The following is an 18,372-nucleotide window of genomic DNA, read 5'->3' as shown; positions in this document are numbered from 1 at the left end:
TCGGACAGCTGGCAGGGCTCCGGCAGCAGCAGGACCGTCTCAGGCTCTCAGGCAGCAACACAACAAGCCGAGTCCCCCGCCCCCTTTTCTGCGCCTGCGCTGTCCCTCCCCTGCCCCTGACGTCAGGGTCCGCCCAGGCCACGTGATGACAACACAACAAGCGACCGGACGGGGCGGGGGCGTTCCCCTGCGGGTTCCGGACGTGGAGACGCGCGAGTCAAGCTGACGCGCACGCTGGGAACGAACTCTTGCGTGTGACTTGGGATGACCGGATGGGATGAGTGATGCCAGTGGCACTGGGAGAGAGGATGAGAAGAAGCGGAATGAGGAAGTGCGCTCCTGTGTTAGCGCCCGTGCCTTCTCTCACACAGGCTCCACACTGCTTGATCCAGCCCTGCACATGCATCTGTTTTCTACTGCTTAGGACTCACTCCTGCAATAGGTGTCTTGGGGACACAAAAGAAGGCCCAAACCCAGGTGCTTCCACGTGTAAACTCCAAATAAAGCTGCTGAAACATCAACACTCCATACGGGAAACAAGGGAAGGCCGCCCCCAAATTTAATTGTTACAGAATTTTTAAAATGTCGATTACAAACACACCATCATTGTAAAAAAGAAAGAGAGAAAGAAGAAAGGGAAAGAAATAAAAAAGAAAAAGAAAAATTCAGGAAAAACAGAAGAAAGCAATCACCCAAATCCCATCGACTAATCGATTTCTGGGACAGGACGTGGGAAGCCGTTTATCCTGTACGTGGATGACATTTAACTATTTTCCTGAGCACACCTCCTACTTCACGTCTCCCTGTCTTCGCCCTGTCTCCTTGGTCTGATTTATGAGTCACATATGTTTCTCTCAGTCTCTGACTTGTCTTTTAATTTTTTTTCACTGTGTAGAAGCGTAAGGTTTTCATGTAATCAGATTTATCATTCTTACATGACTTGGGGAGACTTTCGCACCAAGATTATTAATCTATAATTTCCCTATAACTTTTTCTAATTTTCTTATAGGCTTAAATTTACATTTAGAGCTCTAATCCATCGAAAATTTATTTTCCATATGCTGTAAATGATTTAAATTCAATTATTTTCAATTTTGTAGCGCATTGACCCAATAATATTAATTTTAAGTCGTCCTTCCTACCCTGATTTGAAATTGTACCTTTGTCACTCTCTGAATGCCCACAAAATTGTGAGTCTGTTTCAGGGCTATCTACAATACCTCTGTTAGATAACTATTAAAGTTTCTCTTCATTTGTCTTTTTCAGATGTTAATGACTAGTTACTCTTCACATGAACTTAAAAATGGACTTGTCCAAGATTGACCATGTATTGGTAATTATTGAAGCTATGTAATGCATTATTCTTCTGATTTTTAAATATATTTGAAAAATTCCATGCTAAAAGGTTTTTTCTAAGGATTGATTTGTCGAATCCCTTTGCAAATTATTTTAAGATTTTGGTCAGAAATGAACTCTATTAATAGATTGAGTGCTGTTTCCAGTCATACCTGGAAGCAGGAGTTCAAGCCTCAGCTGGTAGGCATTGGCGGCTGCTGGCCATCTGAGTTTTTTAAAAACTGCTTGCCGTGAAGCTAGTCTGCAGCCAAAATGTCCAGCAGAAACAACAACAAGCTGCCCAGCAACCTGCCGCAGTTACAGAATCTGATCAAGCGAGACCCACCGCCCTACATCGAGGAGTTTCTACAGCAGTATAATCACTACACATCCAGTGTGGAGATTTTCAAATTGCAACCAAATAAACCCAGCAAAGAACTAGCAGAACTGGTAATGTTTATGGCACAGAACATCCTAGATATGTGCATCTGAATAATAGGAGAGAAAGAAACTTCAGAAGAGCCTGTGCTTTGTTACAGATTAGTCTCTGCTACACAGGGTATCTAAGTAATTTTCCTCAAGTGGTGAAAGATCTTCTGTCCTGTAATCATACCGTATTGGATCCACATCTTCGAATGACGTTTTGCAAAGCTTTGATCTTGCTGAGAAATAAGAATCTCATCAATCCATCAAGCCTACCAGAACTCTTCTTTGAACTTCTATGTTGCCATGATAAGCTTCTGCAAAAGACTTTATAAACACATATCATGACTGATATCAAGAATACAAACACAAAACACAAGAATAAAGTGGATGTAGTGTTGCAAAATTTCATGTACACCATGTTAAGAGATAGCAGTGCAACCACAGCCAAGATGTCTTTAGATGTTATGACTGAACACTACAGAAGGAACATCTGGAATGATACCAAAACTGTCAGTGTTATCACAACTGCCTGTTTCTCTAAGGTCACCAAGATATTAGTTGCTGCTATGACATTCTTTCTTGGGAAAGATGAAGATGAAATACAGGACAGTGACTCCGAATCTGAGGATGACGGACCAACAGCAAGAGACCTGCTAGCACAATATGCTATAGGGAAGAAAAGTTCCCAAAACAAGAAAACATTGGAAAGGCAATAAAAGTGCTCAAGAAACAAAAGAAGAAGAAAAAACCAGAGGTGTTTAACTTTTTAGCTATTCACTTGATTCATGATCCCCAAGATTTTGCAGAAAAATTACTAAAGCAGCTTGAATGCTGTAAGGAGAGGTTGATAGTGAAGATGATGCTCATAAACCTCATCTCCAGATTGGTGGGAATTCATGAGCTCTTCCTCTTCGATTTCTGTCACTTTTTGCAAAGGTTTCTGCAGCCCACCAAAGAGAAGTAACAAAGATCCTTCTGTTTGCTGCACAAGCATCTCATCACCTAGTACACCCAGCGATTATTCAATCATTGCTTATGACTGTGGCCAACAATTTTGTTACTGACAAGAACTCTGGAGAAGCCATGACAGTAGCAATCAATGCTATAAAAGAGATAACAGCTCAGTGTCCTCTGGCCATGACTGAAGAGCTTCTCCAAGACCTGGCCTGGCTCAGTATAAACCACACAAGAATAAGAATGTAATGATGTCTAGTAGAACTTTGATTCAGCTCTTCCGAACACTGAATCTTCAGATGCTGCAGAAGAAATTCTGGGGTAAGCCTACAGAAGCCTCTGTAGAAGCAAGAGTACAGTAATATGGAGAATTAGATGCTAAAGATTACATTCCAGGAGCAGAAGTTCTGGAAGTTGAGAAAGAGGAGAATGCTGGAAATGATGAAGATGGATGGGGAAGTACCAGTCTCAGTGAGGAGGAGGATGCCGATGGGGAATGGGTTGATGTTCAACACTCTTCCGATGAGAACAGCAAGAAATTTCCAAGAAGCTGAACAGCATGCCCATGGAAGAGCAGAAAGCCAAAGCAGCAGCCATCAGCACCAGTCGAGTTTTAAGTCAGGAAGACTTCCAGAAAATCCGCATTGCCCAAATGAGAAAAGAACTTGACGCTGGCCCCTGAGAAATCCCAGAAGAGGAAATATATTGAAATCGACAGTGATAAAGAGCCCAGGGGTGAATTACTTTCTCTTCGGGACGTTGAACGCCTTCATAAAAAGCCAAAGCCAAAGTCTGACAAAGAGACAAGAATAGCAACTGCAATGTCTGGAAAGACAGACTGAAAAGGATTTGTGAGGAAGAAAACCAAAATGAATCCATTTTCCAGTTCAAGAAATAAAGAGAAGAAAAAACAGAAGAACTTTATGATGATGCTGTATAGCCAGAATGTCTGGTCAAACAATAAGCGTTTCTTCCGAGAAAAATAGTTGGTGCTGCGAGATGCACTTTTGAAAAAGAAAAAAAGAATGAACTTCCCAGAAAGTTTTCCATTCCAAGAAGAATACTAATTTGTGTCACTATTATTCATGCAAAAGTATTGAATGCCTGTTGTCCCTGTAGATACAAAATGAATGAGTTGTGACTACCCCTTCACTCAAGGCTTGACAGCTTAGTTGTGGGGGTGAACACATGCATGTGTATTTACAGTGCAGTGTAAATAGTTCTCTAGTAGAGGTAGGTCCATATTTCTATGCAGTCACTGAGGCCTTATGGACTAACACTGTGGGGATGGGGGTTGTATATTCCTGTAAAACAAAACAAAACAGGACGATTGTAACAAGAGTAAGAGGTTCTTACTTGTATGTAGGCTTACCTGCTGAAAACAGGCCCCTGCTGTACAGATTTTGGGTACATAATTTAGCTCTTTTAGTCAATTCAAGAGATTTAAATGACCCTCCCCCCTTTGTTTTCTTTTTGGAATGCCATTTAAAAGCTTTTTGGTTAAGATCTCACTTTTTGGAATGTATTTAGTTCATCATTTGAGATGACTTCATACTGGTTTCCTCAACCTTCCTTCACCCTGTATTATTTTCAGCCCACTGTTTATCTTGTCTCAATAAAAGGTTTCTAATGCCAAATAAAAAAATATTGAGGGGATTATTGACATATTTATAGAATTGTTTTCCCAGTCAGGACTACGAGATCCCACTTTGTTCTATTTTCCTTTTAGGTGCACCTTTTAAAAGGTTTTAAACTTTCAAAAAAAAGTTTTTTAATCATATGCTATTTTATTTTATTTTATTTTATTTTATTTTTATTTTATTTTATTTTATTTTATTTATTTATTTTATTTTATTTTATTTTATTTTATTTTATTTTATTTTAGAGACAAGGTCTCACGCTATCACCCAGGCTGGAGTGCAGTGGTACAATCACGGCTCACTGCAGCCTTAGCCTCCGGGGCTCAAGTGATTGTCCCACCTCAGCTCTCCCAGGTGGTGGAACTACAGGTGCCTGCCATCACATCCAGCTATTTTTTTGTATTTTTTGTAGAGACAGAGTCTTCCTGTGTTGCTCAGGCAAGTCCCGGACTCCTGGTCTTATGGGATCCCCCTGCTTCAGCCTCCCAAACTGCTGGGATTATAGGCATGAGCCACCTCGCCCAGCTTACTATACTCATTTTACTGAAAATAGTTAGGTTTCCTTTTCTCTTGTCTTACGTAGATGACATTGAAATTACTTTCTTTAAGGAGATGTTGTAATTCCCTATGGAAACATTGGGGCCTGGTGCTTTTAGGAAGATTATCTCTGTTTCCATAGGATGTTACCTTTATTTCTTTTCTTTTTTTTTTTTTTTTTTTGAGACGGAGTCTGGCTCTGTTGCCCAGGCTGGAGTGCAGTGGCCGGATCTCAGCTCACTGCAAGCTCCGCCTCCCGGGCTTACGCCATTCTCCTGCCTCAGCCTCCCGAGTAGCTGGGACTACAGGCGCCTGCCACTTCGCCTGGCTAGTTTTTTGTATTTTTTTTTTTTAGTAGAGACGGGGTTTCAACGTGTTAGCCAGGATGTTCTCGATGTCCTGACCTCGTGATCCACCCATCTCGGCCTCCCAAAGTGCTGGGATTACAGGCTTGAGCCACCGTGCCCGGCCGTTACCTTTATTTCTTATTTTATGTTATTTGTCCTCTGTTTCTTTGTTGATTATATTACCTAATCATTTATTTTATTGACTCTTAAATTGAATTCCTGCTTCCTAGTTGTATTATTCCTAATTCTTGTTTTTTAATAGCCCCATTGAAATATAATTCACATACTATACAATTCATCCATTTAAAGTTCAGTTCAATGTTTTTTATATATTCAGAGTTACATAACCATCACAGTCTAATTTTGGAACGCTTTTGTCACACTGTCCCCCACCCCCCCAATGAAACCCTGTACTCACTGCAGTCACCGTCATCCTTTCCTAGCTTCTTGTATCTTTGATACTTATTTCATTCTTTATTAATTTGGGTATTTAAGAATTTTTCCCTGGTCAGATTTGGTTTTTGTACCATTTCTAGTTTGGGATTTTTTTTTTTAAGGTGTTCTCTGGGGCCGAACTTATGATTCCTTTTGGTGACTATTCCATATTTGAAAAGAAAGTGTAGTTTGTGTTCACAAAATCAGGTTTGATGTATCTATTGGAACCACCTTAATGTCATTTAAGTTTTCATATAGTTGATTATTTTCCTCCCTTTACATGTCATGGATTTCAAGAGGTAAATTAATATCTCCTACTCCTGTTTGTTTCTTCTTGTATCTTCATTCCTTATAGTTGATGCACAGATATTCATAACTATCCCTGTTTATCACTATAAAGTAGTCATAATTTTGTCCTCAGTTCAATCTGAATACTAAGATCATGGTTTGGGTTTTTACTATTATTATTGTTGCTTAGTTGTATTCGCCTGATGAAATTTTAATTTTTGTTCAGTTAGTTACCTTTATATATTTATATAATCCTCCTAATCCTTCTTTTCCTTAGTTTCTTTTAATGCCCCGCAAGGAACAGTAATGAAATTAGTATAATTCCTCTTCTTCCACCTTTACCTCTACTACCTATTTTTTAGTTGATCATATCCTTTTTTTTTGATAGGTTCTCATTCTGTCACCCAGGCTGGAGTGCAGTGGCAGGATCCCAGCTCACTGCAACCTCCACCTCCTGGGTTCAAGCGATTCTTGTGCCTCAGCCTCCTGAGTAGCTGGGATTACAGGTATGTACCACCATGCCCAGCTTTTTTGTATTTTTAGTAATAAAGACGGGGTCTCGCCATGTTGGCCAGGCTGGTCTTAACTCCCGACCTCACATGATCCACCTACCTTGGCCTCCCCCAGTGTTGGGCTTACAGACATGAGCCACCATGCCCAGCTGATATCCCCACTTAATATTTACTTTTCTCATTTTAGATATAGTTGTACTTCCCTTACTTGATTGTGGCAATAGCTACTGGATACAAATACTATTTCTTGATTTATTAAGATGATTAATTCTGATAAGAAATAAAGTAATATACTTGCCCTACCAATTATTTATTTATTTATTTAGAGACAGAGTCTTGTTCTGTCGCCCAGGCTGGAGTGCAGTGGCATTGGAGACCAGCCTGGGCAACACGGTGAAACACCATCTCTACAAAAAATACAAAAGGGCATGTTGGTGCACGTCTGTAGTCCCAGCTACCCGGGAGGCTGAGGTGGGAGGACCACCTGAGCTCAGGGTTTAAGGTGGCAGTGAACTGTGATCGCAACACTGCCTACTGCCCTTCAGCCTGGGTGATGGAGTAAGACTGTCTCAAAAATAAAAGAAAAGAAAAAGAAAAAACAGGAACGATGCTATGCTCTGCAATGTTTTACTATTAATTATATTAAATTTTTGAGCATTGATTCCATAATACCACATCCAATTACAAGTAGTTTTGCCTGGTTTGGTCGTAATTTTAAAGCAAAAGAGGAGGCACAAACTCAAATGGTTACAGAAGGAAGGGGTTAGGGTTAGGGTTAGTGTAGTTGAGTTGAGGAGTGATTGTTGAGAGGCATTGTCATCCAATGACCAGATAAACTTGTCTACAAATAGGTCAGCACTTGGCTGCCAGTGGACAGAAAGAAGTAAAGATGAGAGGAGGGAAGAAGGGGAGAGAAGGAGAGAGGTTTCTATTTTCTAGGCTGGGCACAGGGGTGGCTTATGCCTCTAATCCCAACATTTTGGGAGGTGGACACGCGAGGATGGCTTGAGCCCAGGAATTCAAGCTTAGCTTGGGCAACATCTCTACAAAAACTTTTTTAAAAAGTTAGCTGGGCATGGTAGCAGGTACCTGTAGTCCCAGCTACTTGGGAGGCTGAGATGAGAGGACTGGGCCCAAGAGATTGAGGCTGCAGTGAGCCATGATCAGGCAACTGCATTACAGCCTGGGTGACAGAGTGAGACCCTGGCTCAAAAAGCAATTATCATCATTGTATTTTCTTAAACTCACAGGATTCCTAGTGTGGCAGTCCAGCACATCCTAACCACTTTGCTCTGTGTTACTTCACAACTGTATTACCTGATCAGTGAACCTTTTTAGGCATTGCTAAGTTGTGTTGGGCAACAAAAGTTTGATATAGATTTGGGCTAACAAATTAACATTTTCAAAGATACTGTAAGAAAGCAAAATGGTGTTTGACAAACTCAAATTACGATGCTTCATTCTGTTAACTGCTAGGCAATCGATTTAGTGAATAGAGCAGAAATACGTTTCAATTCTGGAAAGAGACACATGTTGTTCTCCTTACAGAGTGACTCAGTGATGTGACCTTTGATAGAATGGTATTTAATAATTTGTCACTAGTGAATTCTACCAAACACTGAAGGAAGAAATTATACCAATTTTGTCCATATTCTTCAATAATACAGGAGAGGAAAATTCATTTTATGAGATCAGCGTTACACTAGACAGTGACATTAAAATATAAAAAAATTGTAGATCAGTATCCTTCATGAACATTGATGCAAACTACTCAACAGAACACTTGCAAAATACAAAACTTAGCTGGGCGTACCCAAATGCCAACTGTGATGTCATTACTTATGTTGTACTACTTTATTGTATATTCTATGACTTTATTGTAGTACAATGTAAGTAATGACTTCACAGTTGGCATTTGTGTTCCCCTCCATCACTGATTTCTCAAATATTTACTCGAGGGTCATAGTGAACAGTGGTTTGGGGCACACAATATCCTGTATTTGGTCCCTGATTTTATTTTTAACAATGAAGCTCTTCCAGTACAGAAAGACTCCTGTTTTTACATTCTTAAAAATACCCCATCATTGCCGCTCAAAACTTCAACGATCACCCCCTAGTGGTTTCTTAAAATATATTTCTTAAAATACATCTTTTATTTGTAGAGATGGGGTCTTGGTTTGTTGCCCAGGCTGGTCTCAAGTGATCCTCCCACCTCAGCCTCCCAAAGTGCTGGGATTACAGGCATGAGCCAATGCTCCCCACCATTGCCCTCTAGTGGGAAAGTCCTCGAAGAACTTGTTGCTATTCAGATTACAAAGGAGCATGAGTAGAACATTTGAAAAAACACAAATATTAGCTTTTCCCCTTATGCCAGTTTGTTTGCCAAATTCCTTTTAGAGGAAACTAAGCTTTGTAGTGCCTTCTCTTTGATACACTGAGCTAGCAAGAGACTTATTAACGTTAAGCCTGTAAAGTGGGTGTTTCTTCATTCTAATACAGAGGTAAGAAGTTCCAGTCTAATACCACTATGGAATAAAATGTTGAGACAATCTCAGTTACAAACAGTATCTTTGGCATCTGAAAACACCTCAAGACTGCAGAATCGCTAAGCATTTGATTAATACTAAAAGAGTTGTAATGTTTTGACCTCACACATAATTACAAAATGAAGCAGGGTCATTTTTCAAGGCTTTTTTGGGGGGAAGAGGAGGTGCGTCAAACCCCCTTTTTAACCACAGTAAGACATACACGCAGAGCTTAAACTATCACCATCTGAACAGGTAAGATACCAAAATACAGGTGCTCTCAAATGCACAAGTAAACTGACTTGATTCTTGACTACACTGCATATGCCTATCTTTTCCATCTTTTGGGCAGGGGGAGATGGGTTTGTTCTTCTGGAAGTGCACAATACTATCTACGTTTGAATATATGTGTGGTAAAGATGCTCAAGCAATATTCCCTTAGAAGGGTTTAAATATCACTAAAAATTCTTTATCAGTACTGCATAGCTTTCCTATGTGCAATTTCTTAACACCTTACTCAAAAAATATTCACACACTGAATCAAAGAAGCTGCTTTCCTATCTCTGGCTTTCTGTAGACATTTCTCTAACCAGAATAACTCACATTTAAGGCTTTAAAATTCTCTTCATTTTGAAAGGAAAAGAGTGCATGGATGTATTTTTGAGACGGTGTCTTGTTGTGTTGCCCAGGCTGGAGTGCAGTCGCGCAATCCCGGCTCACTGTAACCTCCGCCTCCCGGGTTCAAGCCAATTCTCCTGCCTCACCTTCCGGTGTAGCTGGGATTAGACACGTGCTACCATCCGGCTGATTTTTTGTATTTATTTAGTAGAGACAGGGTTTCACCATGTTGGCCAGGCTGGTCTCGAACTTCTGACCTCAGGTGATTCACCCACCTTGGCCTCCCAAAGTGTTGGGATTACAGGCATGAGCCACCGCGCCAGACTGGGCGCATTTTTTTTTCTTAAATCCCAAGAGACAGAGGGCTGCACAGAAGCTTACCATCCAGCAGTTAATGGTTGCATAAACATGTATTTAGACAGGTTTATAAAATAATTCTTCTTATTGCCCAGCCACTAAGTAAAGATCAAAAGAGGTTAATAGAATGAAAGTCCTTTTCCTACCACAATCTCTTCTAAAAGGTTAAGAGATGGAGTATGTGCATGTATTAGTGGCAAGAGAATAGGAAATACAAGCAACTTGACAAGACTAAGTTTATTCTAAGTATAATTTTTATTAATAAAAAGATTAACCATGGCCATGTAAAATGAGTGGCTGGGCTTAGAGTTTGCTACACCAATGAGATTAAAAAATTAATACTTGAGAATGTTAACAATAATTTATAATAGCATTCCTTGATAGAGGCATTTTAATTTTAGCAATTATTTCTCTTAAATATATAAACTAGTCCTTAGTGTCATGGAGGAGAATCATCATAGCTACTGATCAATCAAAAAAGAATTTGAGAGCTGTTTAGTGGTGTTATCTTAAGACATACAACCAAACTGTAGGAAAATCTCCCAAAAAAGATCTGGAAAACTGTCCAGTCACAACACAGGAAGTATATTACTGTTGGACACTTGTGGCAGGGGAATATCCCACTTCCAAGTCAAGTGTGAAGAATAAATAACACAAATTAAGAATGTACCCAAGATCCCCAAATAAATTAGTAAAAGTGCCATTAAGAATTATCAGACATAGAATGTGTTCAAATACAAATTTGTTAAATCCAAGAGATACAGTAATTTTATTACATAAAATTTCTCCTGTGTGCTAAAAATGCTAACTTACAAGACATAATATTTGTAATAGAGGGAATCACGGTCGGCTCGTTGAATTCTTTTTCATTATTGAAGAATAGAACAATAGGTAGTGGACATAGAAGCACTCAGAGTCCTCTGAAATTCAAGGTTGTTACATTACGTTCAACCAAAATAAAACTACCATTTTCTAATAATATAAATGCCTGTTCATTTCACCTTTCAAAAATAAAGTCCATTTCTTCTCCATTAAAGCTTCTGCAAGACTGACAAAGGTACATTCTACCTATTAAAAATAGGAGCACTCTTCATCTTTGGATAATGTATCACTGCTTAGGGAAAATGTACTCATATACAGATTTTTGAGGCAGCTGCTGGAGTTCATTAAGCACTTTTTGAATGCTGTACCTTTAAAAATTTGTCTTTAATATAGCTTTGGAAAACCAAAAATAGAAGAAAAATATCTATGGTAAAGTATATTTCATTCTGATTTGATAGCAGTAAAATACAAAAAAAGTATTTAGTGCATTGTCGTCACTTGATGTTAGTTTTCTGCTATTTTATATGACTGAATGACAAAAAAAGTTCTAACTTGTTAAAAATGTTGTATAAGTCTTTGACTAGTAAGGCAAAAATGAAATTAAGCACTGTAAAAAGTAGAAATTAAGTTCTACAAATTTGGTTCCCATTTACAACAATTTCATTAACAGATAATGAGTTAAATAGAGATACAACGTATCCAACACCCTCATGATGACGGTAAATAGAAAAAAAAGCAACTAGTAACATTTATAGATTGTGAAATCCTTAATAAAACCAATATATATTCAAAATATGTTCATAGAGAACCAATACCTCTCCTCCTGCATGTAAAAGAACACTTGTTAAAAATAATTAACAAAAATACCAATAAAACAATGAAAACCCATTTTGTTTCACTGTGCCCAAAGGTATGACACAAAATATTGGCTACAAGAGGTAGGTTAAAAAGAAAAAGAAAACCAGATTCTCCATTCTTTGTCACTTTTATTCAGTAGTAGGTTTTTTTTTTTTTCCTTATTTTCAGTGCCAGACATGGCGAGGAGTGATTACAGCCAACTGTTATTAAAACATTTGTTCGCAACATATACCCCCTTTATACCACTGACCCCAAACTGACTCATTTTGTGTGCTTTCATTCTTTTTTTTTTTAATACACCACCACCAAGACCGGGTGGAGGGGGCAAGGGTAAGAGAGATGAAGGGGAGGAGTCCAGGAGGCCAGAAGAGGAGGAATGCTACAAGCCACAGTAAGAATGAGCTGTGTTTAATTTAAAAAAAGGGGGAAGGGGTGTACCCCACAAATGATACAGTAATGAGGATACACAATTAAATCCCATAGCATGACTGAAGGCTTTCACTGTGTTTGACGTCATCACAATGGAAGGCATAAAAAGTGGAGTAAATCAATGTTGATACAGTCCAATCTAGTCCATTAGGCAAGATGGTGCAAGAAGTCATTTAAATTAAAAGTGCCCTACCCTTACCTAAATGGCTAGCAGACATGGAGAACACCACAGTGATGAATCCACAGAGCTTTCTCCATGTAGCTATAACAATGTGTTGTCGAATGGCACACTGTCAAACACTGGAAAGGGGCGCCACAATGGACCTCTCTCTTTTATAGGAACGAATGCTAGATTCAACTATCTCAACTAAGCAGGAAGTGGGTTCTTCTGCTAGGAATGCCAACCCTAATTCACTTTGTCTTGAAATATATACAGATTGTTTGTAGTAGCTACGGCAATGATATTTTCCTTGGGGTGCCAGGCTGTGTGAAGGATTTTCTTATTGAAGTCTAGGCTGTCAACACTTATTTCATCTTTCTTTCGCTTGCCACTTGCACAGACTTTGCGAGGCTTCAGAACCGTGCGAGGCTTATTGTTTTCCCGCGATGCTTCTAGGGTTATGTCTCGCTTTGTGTTTCTGTCAAACATTCTGAAGAAATTATTGTAAGATCCAGTCATGACAACGCTGTGAAAACAGACAGTACACTCAGTCAAACAAGCAGAACAAGAAATTGTTTTTAAGTAAAATGATTCAGTGATTAAACCATAGGAAACAGCTACTTCAAGCAGATTTAAACTAAGGGACAGGGCTGTTGACATCAACTCAATCACAGGAATAAACCAGAAATATGGTACTAATTAACTGAGTTTTCTGCTTATTATTCCTTTTCATGGCTACCAAAACTATCACCAAAGTTGACAGCATCCTCAAGTAAAACTTCTTAGTAGTGCAGAATTATCTTTGTTGAATAGTTTTGCAACTACAGGTTATGTGATCAACCAGGCCAGGCAGCTTCTCAAAGGAGCAACTATCTGTGGAACTCACAGGTTCTAAAATGAAAGAACCCCGCATGAAGTAGCTGTAGCTGTTCACAAGAAACCAATGCTTTATCTTATGATGTACATTTTTTGAGTCAGGCGCGGTGGCTCAAGCCTGTAATCCCAGCACTCTGGGAGGCCGAGGCCGGTGGATCACGAGATCAGGAGATTGAGACCATCCTGGCTAACACAGTGAAACCCTGCCTCTACTAAAAATACAAAAAAAGTAGCTGGGCGTGGTGGCGGGCGCCTGTAGTCCCAACTACTCGGGAGGCTGAGGCAGGAGAATGGCGTGAACCCAGGAGGCAGAGCTTGCAGTAAGCTGAGATTGCACCACTACACTCCAGCCTGGGTGACAGAGTAAGACTCCATCTCAAAACAAAACGACGACGACAAAAAAATACAAAAATTAGCCGGGCGTGGTGGCACGTGCCTGTAGTCCCAGCTACTCAGGAGGCTGAGGCCGGAGAATCGTTTGAACCTGGGAGGTGGAGATGCAGTGAGCCAAGATTGCACCACTGCACTCCAGCCTGGGTGAGAGTGAGACACTGTCTCATAAATAAATAAGTAAATAAATAAACAATTATCTTCTCAGGGTGTTGTCTGGTTCAGATAATCACATTTAATAAAGGCTTATAATCTGCTCCTGAGAAGTGGTACATAACGTGTGTGTGTGTGTGTGTGTGTGTGTGTGTATTTTTTGAGACAGGGTTTCACTCTGTCACCCAGTTTGGAATGTGGTGGCACAATCACAGCTCACCGCAACCGCAACCTAGACCTCCTGGGCTCAAGCAGTCCTTGCACTTCAGTCTCCTGAGTAGCTGTGACTACAGGCATACGCTGCCATGTCCAGATAATTTTTAAATATTTTGTAGAGATAGGGTCTTGCTACCTTGCCCAGACTGTAATATTTTATTAACAGAACATCATTTTACTTTTACCACTAAAAACATTTTAAGCAAATATTTGTAGAAGTATCAGTTTAAAGGGGTGGCAAAATTTTTAAGCTGCCCAAGACACTTCCCTGTCAGTTCTATTTGCCACCCATTACTGCTCGACATTTATTAAGTATCCTCACAAACAAAACTTCCTAAGTTTGAAGCTCTTAATTTGGAAAGGGTCTGCTACCACTGCTTATCACATGGTTCAAATTATTATTGTAAATAAGGATTACAGGATACTGGGGAATTGTTCAAAGTAATACTTACATACAAAGGTCACCTACTGAGTACAAATGATTATCTATTTAGTAACGTCAATTCCCAAAGAACACCTGACAACAACTTTAATCAAACTCAAGGTAATGCATGCCCCTGAAGATGATAAAACTGTATTTCTTTAAAAATGGCTCATGTAATTTAGATTGACATCCCCATATCATCTGTGTGTTTTAATGGATTAGGACATTTAGTCTGTGGCTATTTGAAACTTTAAAAAGGTATCATTAGGTCAGCATTTCTGTGGTATTCCTGCCAAAAATGTATAGCCTGAATCTAATAACGAGGAAACATTCTGTAAAATAATTGGCCTGTGTTCTTCAAAATGCCAAGATCACAAAAGACAAGGAGAGACTGAGGAACTGTTTCAGAATAAAGGAGCCTAACAAGAGATGACAACTAAATGTTGGATACTGAACCAGACTGACTTTGTTCTGTGCCATAAAGGACACAGTTACAGTAACTGGTGAGTTTTAGTGGGTCTGCGGATTAGAGGGCAGTACTGCATCGCTGTGAATGCTGCTTTGGATGCTGCACTATGTTGGAAAGTGTTTTTGTCAGGAAATACTCATTCAAGAATTTAGGGTTATGGGCATCACATCTAGAGTAAACGGGGTAAATTCCCATGTAGCACACAAGTTGTGTGTGTGAGCACGTGCGCATGTACCTATGTGGACAAATATAGCTATAAACAAACAGAGGACAGACCACGTGATACAGCAAACAGCAACAGGGGAACTTGGGTCAAGGCTGGCCAAGAGTTCTTTGTGTTATTCTAACAAATTTCCTCTAAGTTTGAAATAATTAAAAAAAATTTTTTAATATTAAGGAAAACAAATAGTTTCTTTCTGATAATAGAACATACAACTGCTAATAATCTGCTTAAACAATACAAGGAAGAACTAGTTGTAGCTGTGCGCCACACCCTAGTTCAGTATCTCTTTACTCTTCAAATTTGTTAAGGTTTTTTTTTCTTCCTCCTTTTCCTTCTTTCTTCTTCCCTTTCCTTCTTTCTTGATGCCTCAGGCTTAGTAGTGGCACTCAAAGGCAATGTTTGCTACCAACAGAGCTCTACTAGTTTACTAGTAGTAATAGTTTACTAGTCCTCTCATCATGTCAAAAATCAGGTAATTTTAAAAGCCAGATGAAAGAAGACATTCTGTAAGTTCTATTATCCTTTGTAACACACGTAACACCATGAAATCGGAATATTAAGCTCTGTGATAAAACTGTTGTTAAAGTATCTCTAATTACTTTAAATGTCAGTTTAATTCCAAAAATTATGTTTTACTACTTTCTGTTCTACTGGAACATAGTGGCAAATAGACAACTAAAAGACTCAAAGACTTACTTTATCTTTAAATAACGGTAATATTTTACTAAAAATGAATACTAAAAAGGAATTACACTACAGCAAAACTGGAAATTACAAAAAGCAAAGGAAAACTACTCCTAATATTTTAACCATATATATTATGGTTAACATCATACATAACATACATATGAAAGACCACTTCTATGAGGTGTTAATGTAGCATCTGGAAAACCTGGTGTCTCCAACAATTCAAATAAATTATCTGCCACCTGAATGTTTCTAAAACAGTTTAATGGTAGAATAACCACCAAGCTGAAGCTTCACTGTTTTCATGGTTAGCATGTCAGAAATGTGATCTGGTTCATGTAAGAAAAAAAATTCTAGACGTTTAAATAATTTAGATTACCTAGAATTTGTGTACTTTTATATTTACTAGTGAAATACAATGCTTAATTTTTATCTGCCAGTACTGCCATGCTATATCTAAGATTAGTAAATTTATTTCAAGGAATCCTTAGAGACAAATGAAGTTAGGACCTGGAATGAAATAATTAAGTTTCTTTTCTTTATAAAATTCATATTTGAGAGGTTTGACTTAAAATCAATTACCTGTCAGATCCATTCCAACAACATTCAAATTTGTCAAATATGCAGTCATTTTCATACAGTGAACAGAGTTTACTTCTGAGGTATTCATGCACCTGGGGAAAAAAATACAAATATACTACACTGAAATTAGGAAAATGATTTAACAAGTCCGTATTTTTAAAAAGAAAAAATGGGCATATACAGACACACAAACAAACCTTTTAAACCTATTAATCTCAATCTTCTCAGTAACAATAAAGGCATTTTGTCCTTTTACAAAACACACAAGCCCTTCAGGGAGGCACATTTTCCTACTGGTATGACAAAGGAAAACTCCATTCTGGGCATGGCACACATAACCTTTATAAGCCTAAATAAAACATTCAGGCCAAAAACACTTGAAAATGGCACAGTTAAGAGACTAAGAAAAGAACATTACAGCAATATCTCAATATCACTATTCTTGGCTTTCAGTCCATTAACTAATGATAACAACACTGGAACTGTGCCTATTTCTTTCTTAAATACCATTTTCTGGGCATAAATTTGACTGAAGCCTCTATTTCCAATTATAAATGCACATGTACGCATAGTGTAACCATGCCTTGGTTTGATGATAAATTATATGGTTATCCTGGGCATATATTATTAAAAATTTGATAGTATCATATATTACTTATACAATGTCAAAAGCGAACAAAGCTGTGCCTCCGTTTTCTGAATTATACAATTCTGTATTTACTAATGTCAAAAAAGGATAAACTAGAAATAAATCTCATATTTAAAAAGTAGCCTGAGAAATATGACATATTTAAACATTAATATTAATTACAAAGAAAAGTTCCAAAGTATTTGTTGTAACTCAAAGGAAAAAAGAAGTGTCTATATTTCACCATCTCTTTTTAAGGAGCTACTTAACGAGAAACGACAGAAATGAGTAGGTACTTTCTAAATGCTTAAAATTCTCTATTCTATATGAAACAATCTAAACTTATTTCAGTGTCCATTTTAACTTTAAATATAGAGGAATGATTCAGGCCATGTCTCTGTGACATAAAGTGAAAATCTGTAATACAGAGGAATAGCAACTCATGTGGGGTCAGGACCAAAACTGAGCATGTAACACAAAACAATCAGTAAGAAAAAAATACCCTTCAATCACACAAAACTTGGGAAGACGCTGGTACAAATTCAATAAAAATAGTTTTATCTATATAAGATACGTTTGCCTATAATGTGACTACTTTTAATCACTCAAATTGATTATAGGTAGAAAAGTAGCAAATCAGGTAAAATTAGGTAGATCATAATTTAGCAACATTTTAGAATGCATGTTACAGGGTTTCTCTATACATCAGTATGAAGCTAAGGTTCAAATCAATTCTTCTCAATGGGAATGAAATGGTAGTGAGGGTAACTAGGAGATGTATCAACCTTGGCAGTTACACAAACATAAGTCTTTTTTCAGTATACACGAGGGATTGGTTCCAGGAACCTCAGGGATGCCCAAATCTGCAGTTAACCCTGCGGAATCCACACATCAAGTTTTGGCTCTCCATATATTTGAGGGGTCTGCATCCCTCAAATACTGTATTTTCAAATGAGCACTGGTTGAAAAAAACAAAAAAATCTGTTCGAGTGAACCCATGCAGTTCAAATCCGTGTTGCTCAACAGTGAACTGTATTTTGAAAAGCAAAGCAGTATTTTGTCTTTTCGGCTTTTGTTTCAGTGCAGTATTTATTTTGAAATTTCACGTATCAAAAACAATCTTGGTTTATGTTTGTCAGAGGATTTAAAAGTTTGAGTAACATACTTCCAAGTCTATTGAGAATATATAACATAAAGAAAGTATATGTATAAAATAGAGTTAAGCGATTTTAACACTGCAGTCTAGGGCCTAGTACAGGTTTGTGCTGGCCCTCACCCTGTTCCAGACTGTGTACTTCATTCTCTTTTGTTTGATGTAGTGGACACAGATAAATAGTAGTGGCTGGCTGATAAGAGAATCAAGAACTGATATCCAACAACGGATAGGCAACTCCTAAAGCCATCTGCTAAGGCTTTCAAGCCCTTCTCCTTTAGCTGAAGACAACAGTTATCTGCCAAAAGGCAGAACACCAGTCCATTTG

At 38.4% G+C, this 18,372-nt stretch overlaps 1 protein-coding gene and 1 pseudogene across 3 annotated transcripts in view; one reads left to right on the top strand and one right to left on the bottom strand.

Moving 5' to 3' along the window:
- The first annotated feature begins 194 nt into the window (after nt 1-194).
- LOC103215514 (protein SDA1 homolog) lies at nt 195-4,343 on the top strand (annotated as a pseudogene).
- A 7,419-nt stretch (nt 4,344-11,762) lies between these two features.
- Nucleotides 11,763-18,372, bottom strand: part of PPP2R2A (protein phosphatase 2 regulatory subunit Balpha) — an 80,963-nt gene continuing 74,353 nt past the window's right edge. For all 3 annotated transcript variants that reach the window (XM_007961971.3, XM_073018003.1, XM_073018004.1), the window contains 2 exons: nt 16,264-16,355; nt 11,763-12,769 (listed from right to left, as the gene is read on the bottom strand). In XM_007961971.3, coding sequence (XP_007960162.1) covers nt 12,490-12,769; nt 16,264-16,355 — 372 coding nt within the window. In that variant the 3' untranslated portion in view covers nt 11,763-12,489. The remainder of the gene's footprint in view (nt 12,770-16,263; nt 16,356-18,372) is intronic.

This window comes from Chlorocebus sabaeus, chromosome 8 (genome assembly GCF_047675955.1).
Source record: "Chlorocebus sabaeus isolate Y175 chromosome 8, mChlSab1.0.hap1, whole genome shotgun sequence".
In the NCBI taxonomy this organism is placed as follows: domain Eukaryota; kingdom Metazoa; phylum Chordata; class Mammalia; order Primates; family Cercopithecidae; genus Chlorocebus; species Chlorocebus sabaeus.
Note: the sequence above shows the minus strand (reverse complement) of the source record. Positions and strands in the feature narration are given on the sequence as shown.